Source organism: Anas platyrhynchos, chromosome 8, assembly GCF_047663525.1.
Source record: "Anas platyrhynchos isolate ZD024472 breed Pekin duck chromosome 8, IASCAAS_PekinDuck_T2T, whole genome shotgun sequence".
In the NCBI taxonomy this organism is placed as follows: domain Eukaryota; kingdom Metazoa; phylum Chordata; class Aves; order Anseriformes; family Anatidae; genus Anas; species Anas platyrhynchos.
In genome coordinates, this window is record NC_092594.1 from 28,756,834 (window position 1) to 28,762,947 (window position 6,114).

The 6,114-nt window shown below is 57.6% G+C and overlaps 1 protein-coding gene across 20 annotated transcripts in view; it reads left to right on the forward strand.

Moving 5' to 3' along the window:
- PTPRF (protein tyrosine phosphatase receptor type F) overlaps positions 1-6,114 on the forward strand; it is a 362,946-nt gene extending 356,832 nt beyond the window's left edge. For all 20 annotated transcript variants that reach the window (XM_038183345.2, XM_038183347.2, XM_038183344.2 and 17 more), the window contains 6 exons: positions 53-231; positions 2,799-2,925; positions 3,111-3,236; positions 3,576-3,730; positions 4,204-4,339; positions 4,455-6,114. In XM_038183345.2, the coding sequence (XP_038039273.2) occupies positions 53-231; positions 2,799-2,925; positions 3,111-3,236; positions 3,576-3,730; positions 4,204-4,339; positions 4,455-4,523 (792 nt within the window). In that variant the 3' untranslated portion in view covers positions 4,524-6,114. The remainder of the gene's footprint in view (positions 1-52; positions 232-2,798; positions 2,926-3,110; positions 3,237-3,575; positions 3,731-4,203; positions 4,340-4,454) is intronic.

Sequence of the window (6,114 nt, forward strand, 5' to 3'; positions counted from 1 at the left end):
CCCCAGACTGCTGTGTGCCCAGCGGGGTCTGACATCTCTCTTCCTTCTGCAGCTGCTGGCCAACTCTAAAGCACATACCTCACGTTTCATCAGTGCCAACCTCCCATGCAACAAGTTCAAGAACCGCCTCGTGAACATCATGCCATACGAGCTGACAAGAGTCTGTCTGCAGCCCATCCGGGGCGTCGAGGGCTCCGATTACATCAACGCCAGCTTCATAGACGGGTACAGGTAAGAGCCAACGCAGGGAACCAGGGCATGGCTGCCTTCTCCCTTTTGCCATGGATTGGGCCTGGCTGCCTGGAAGCAGGCTGGGGATCATTGTGCTGCATTTTGTCAGTCTCTGTCCTCTCAGAAGCTTCAGTTATGATGTGTAAAGACTGCTAGTGAGTGAGGGCTGCCAGGCTCGCTTGTGTTGCTGTAGACAGATGCCCCCATGGCTGGGGCAGGAGGCTGTGCTGGCTGGCTCCTGCGGTGTTTTACAGGACCTTCTGGTAGGCAACTCCATTTTACATCTGCAGCATCTAATTCAAACCCGTCCCCTTTGCTAGCTGCAGCAACCAGGGGTAGCAGCATGCTCACACTGTGTGGTTGATCCGGGCAGGAGCCCAAGGCTCATTTACCCGTATCTTGATTTTGGGGGGGTCTGTGGATCCTCAGACAGGGATGGTGCTGGATACTGGAGAACCCATCACTGGGTTCTGCTCTCCAGGATACCTTTTAGAAAGCACAACTTGAGATCTAGAAGGGCAATAATACTTAGAGTTTCTGTATCTAACTGCTGGCAGCATACATGTATTCTCTGATGCTAAGTGCCAGGAGAAAGGAATGCAGGAAAACAGCCCGGTGGCCACATCTCCTTCCCAGCCAGTCCCTGGCTGATAATCCAGACCGAATCCCAGTGATGCACGTACAGGACTCGCTCCCGTGTCTCTCTGTGCAGCAGGGTCACCCAGCACAGGAGCAGGGGATGCAGCGATGGATGCAGCAGGTCCTGCTCCAGTGTGTCACTGCCCAAACGCTGCCGACGGGCTGGTGGCCTCCCAGGAGCAATGAGCAGTGCCAAAGGGAGCAGGTGTCAGTGCTGCCTGCCCAGCAGCTCCGTGCCTCCTTCCCTGCTCCAGCAGCTGAGCCCAGGAAGGGCTCCCGGGGAAGTCCTGTGCAGGGTGAGAGGAGGCAGGGAGAGGACAGGGAGCAACTCTGGGAATCTCTCAGCACAGCCAGACCACAGCGAGGTCCCCTCAGGGTGGGACAGGGTAATGGGGTGGGAGGAAGGGGCTGGAGAAAAGCTGTCCCTGCAGCCTCGTCTCCTTCCTGCCCCTGTGGCTGGGAGCTGTGCAGCCCAGGGTCTGGCAGGAGAGCTGCAGCCCCGTCTCACAGCTCTGGAGCCGACTGATGCTGGTTTTGCCACTCGCTGATGCTACAGAGAGGGGGGTGCCAGCGCAGCAGGTGGTACCATTTCATCTGCTGCCTACCCCGTCCCCAAGGAGCAGTTATCTCTTCCTGTCCTTCCCTTTGAACGGAGCAGTCTTCCTCTGGTGTTATCTGCAGAGATCAGTTGGCCCGAGGTCCTGCAGGCATCACGGATGCTGCATCTTTATTAGCTCTTTTGTTCCGTTGCACACACCCACTCCCTGCTTTTTACGATGTCTTATAAATCCACCTTGAAGCAGCCCCTGTCTTCATCCTGCACATTACAGCTGTCCTGCAGCACGTTCATTAATTTTTAGCACCGGCGGAGAGCTGAAGTGTGGTGGGAGGGAGGATGCAGCCCCTCGTCCTGCGGGCTCCGGCGCCCCGCAGCGGTGGAGCGAGCCCCAGGATCCGCACACGGATCGTGCCAGGCTGGGTGCTCCCAGACCAATGAACGAGAACACAGGAGCTGGCTCTTCTCAGAGTCACCGGAGCCTTTAAGCTGCTCCACTCATGCCCCACTCACCTCTTCCCCAGCAGGCAAACAAGGGTGATGCTCTGGCATCCCCTGGGGCTGCCGTGGCCGTGCCATCCCCTGTGCGGGGCACAGAGCTGGGAAGTGCCCAGATCTCACTGGTAGGTGCTGCCCCGTTCCTAGGGCGGGATGGAAAGCGAGCAGTGATGCTCTGCTCCATCAACACAGAGTGTGTGACACTGATGGATAACTCCACGAGTGAATCAGGAGGTTTGGCAGAGCGGGGCAGAGCGTGCTCAGCCCGAGGGTGCTGTCATTGGGGATGGGGCAGGGCCACGCAGGACACAGGAGCTGCTCTCACACAGGGCGCTCTGCGACATGCTCTGCTGGAACAGAACAAATCTGGCCGGCTCAGAAATGTTTGCACTATGGTATTAAGTGGTTTCCTCACCGCCCTGGCTATGAGGTGGTACACGTGCTCAAGGTGACCTGACTCGGTTGCTCTGTGCCTGCCCGTGCAGTGGGAGGGGAGGTGGGTGCTGCAGGGAGTAAACGTGCAGGAGGTGCAGCTGGGACTGTGGCCAAGCACAGGCTGCGCTTTCAGTCCCCTGGGCAGGACGGGGTTCCCAAAAAAGCTCAGTGCAGCAGCACTGGGGATGAACAGCAGGGAGGGGCTGGAACGGGGACACTCAGCCGGGAAGGACTCGCAGCCTGTCTGCATCCTGTGCCTGGTGGTGCCCACCAGGTGTGTGGGGAGCTCTCAGAAGCCACGTGCTGGGCAGCCTCATCCCTCCCACGGTGTCTGGGGTAGCCCTGGAGACCTGTCTGCTGCAGCACGGGGCGCTGCCTCCAGCTCCCCCGGCCCCCCAGCTTGTGGGAGCTGGTCCGAGCTCTGTCTCGTTTGCCGCAGGCAGCAGAAGGCCTACATCGCCACACAGGGACCGCTGGCCGAGACCACGGAGGATTTCTGGCGGATGCTCTGGGAGCACAACTCCACCATCGTGGTGATGCTGACAAAGCTGCGCGAGATGGGCCGGGTACGAGTCCTGCACGGGGGAGGAGGGGGCTGCGGGGCCGCTCTCTGCGGGCATCACCGCCCAGCACACCCCGCCCCAGCCTTGGGGTGTCCCGTGGCTGCCCCTGTGGTCCCGCAGCCCTGGGAGCGGGAGGGAGGATCAGCAGGGTGTGGGTGCTAACTTCTCACCGTGCTCCTCATCCGCAGGAGAAGTGCCACCAGTACTGGCCCGCAGAGCGCTCCGCCCGCTACCAGTACTTCGTGGTGGACCCCATGGCGGAGTACAACATGCCGCAGTACATCCTCCGCGAGTTCAAGGTCACAGATGCCAGGGTGAGTGCTGCCTCTGCCCAGCCCTGGGCAGCCAGGGGAGCGTACAGCAGCTCCTGGAGGGACCAAAAAGCAGGGAGCTGCCTAACGCTGCAGGCAGGAGGGGCTGCTGCCCCGCGCCTGCTGCTCCTCTCACCACAAGTTCCTTCCTTGCCAGCGGTGTGGGCCCAGTGAGCAGCTCACTGATCGCTATCAGCACCAGCCCGTGCCTTGCCTGTGCTGTGCACGTGGGCCAGGTTTATAACACGGGCTCCCCTGCAGCGAGCGTCTGTGTGTGTGCAGAGTGCCTCTCACTGTCCCCTCACCCACGGTTCCCATGTAACACCCCTGTTCCCCCCGCAGGACGGCCAGTCGCGGACCATCCGCCAGTTCCAGTTCACAGACTGGCCTGAGCAGGGCGTGCCAAAGACAGGAGAGGGCTTCATCGACTTCATCGGGCAGGTGCACAAGACCAAGGAGCAGTTCGGGCAGGATGGGCCCATCACAGTGCACTGCAGGTGAGTGGCACGGCTCAGCACCCACCTCTGCCTTCAGCAGAGAGCCCGCGGAGATGCCCCTGCCTCGCTCAGCCCGGCAGCTCCCACACACTTCACATCCCCCCTGCAAGAGGCAAGCAGGGGATGAGGAGAAGGCAACGTCCGTGGGTGGATATTTATCATTGGCAGCATTTCTGCCAGGTGGTGAGAGGAGCCCAGTGCCTGCTCGTTCTGGTGCATAGCTCCATGGACAAATCTTTGGGCAGGCTGTGGTGCCACAGCAGCTGCACTCAGAGGCAGAATCAGTGGGTGCCATGGGGCCAAGAGGGCAGCTCTTCGTGGCAGTGTCCCTTCAGCCTCTCCTGGCCCCACCGAGCAGGTCCCATGGTCCACGAGCTGGGGACATTGGCACCACTCCAGGGAGCGGGGCAGGGAGGGCAGCCCCTGCTGAGGCCGGCGGGTCTCTAACTGCCCCTCTTGCTCCCCCTGCGCAGCGCTGGGGTCGGGCGCACAGGCGTCTTCATCACGCTCAGCATCGTGCTGGAGAGGATGCGCTATGAGGGGGTGGTGGACATGTTCCAGACGGTGAAGACCTTGAGGACGCAGCGGCCGGCCATGGTGCAGACAGAGGTGAGTGCCTGTCCTCCCCGCGGTGTTGGAGAAGGGAAGGGAGCCGACATCTCTGGATGCTGCCCGATGTCCTCGCGTCCCCATTTCTCACGCTGCCCCCCTCGGTGCCTTGCAGGACCAGTACCAGCTGTGCTACAGAGCGGCGCTGGAGTATCTCGGCAGCTTCGACCACTATGCAACGTAACTAGTGCTTTCCTCCAGTCGCGGTGGGGATGTCTAGGAGTGGAGACGGGTCCCTCTGAGCCAGAGCCGCCCATTCCTCAGTCCTTCTGTACAGACCGAGGCGCTGCCCAGGCAGCTGACCTCCACGCCAACCAGTTCTGACCACGGCATTTAGGAACTTCGCCCCAGCGCCAAACGAGGGAATCTGACTCCAAAAGCATTTCCAGTCTCTGGCTGCATTTCTGCTCATGTGCATCTCTCGCCCTCTCTCACGCGACTGCATTTCACAGCGAGGCTTTAGGTGGGTGGAATGGGATCTTTTTTTTAAACATGTAAAATAGTTACTAGTGGTTTTTATAATCTCCTCTCTCTTTATTTTTTATTTTTTTGCAAGTCTTAATGTTTTGCCGAGGCAGAACTGGACCCGCCAAACCTTTGGGAGTTGGGTTTTTGTTTTTTTAATTTCCTTTTGCTTTTACATTTTTTACCACCCTGTGTTTATTTCAGCCCAGTCACTGCTGGTTCTGCCCATTTTAGTGCAGCTTCCTTGGTAATTTGCAGCAGCTGGCTTGTGGTTCCTGCCCGGCTCCATTCCCTGTAGGCTGCTTTTTAAATCCTCTGTAGAATATGAAATCTCATGGAACTGGACCTAAGCTACCAATTATTTTTTTAGCCTTTCCCTTCCCCCATTTTTTCCTGAGTAGGTTTGGGAGGGCATGCGGGGTCACTGGAGAAGCGGTCCCGTTTGTCAGCTGGAAACTGTTCAGTCCTATCACGACGCGTGTCAAACCCACCCAGTGACCGTGTGTATTGGCAGATCCCGACACGACGCGAGTTGTCGTCGCCTTGTTCATGAGAGACCCGAAACCCTGGGCTCCTGGCTCTGGAGCCCCTTTTTGTGTGTCTCGCTGGGGAGGGGGCAGGAGGAGCAAGCGGGCCCCACACGTCCCCAGGGCTGGGACAGAAGCAGCGAGACACGGCCCCTTTTGTTAGCCCCCCGGTTCTGTCCGTGCAAGCGCCACCCTGTCACCTCTCAGCCACGAGGTGCATTGGAGCATTTGACAAAGGCAAGGAGCACAGCCCCGGCTGCTCCCTGTGGGAAGCAGGGTGCGGGAGGGGAGGGGAGGGGGAGTACACATGGCTTCCGAGGTTGGGTGTATCTATAATTTCTGCTATCCTGCAAATGTTAAAAGTCATTAGAATATTGTACTTTCTGCTACTTCAGGACGTTCTAATGAACCAATGTGGCAAGACTACTGGACTTAATTTAATGGTACTATATATTAATACTCCTTATTATATCATGCTTGCACTAAAGACAGAGTGAGCAGCCCTCTTTCAAGTGCATTGAGTTATGAATAAAGGTGGTGGAAGGGTATCTAATTGTATTATCACATGTATTCCGAATGTTAAGAATCCAAGCTATGTTGAAATCAGCAATCCAGGGTTGGTAATGTTGGAGGACACATTCATTTTTACCTTGTGGATGCATAGTGCTGTAGGGGTCACTGTTGTATACAGTCTGTTTTCTATTTGTTAATAAAAAAAAAAATCTACAGCATCATTGCATAATTCTTGATGTTAATAAATTTGAATAATCGGGTTTCATACAA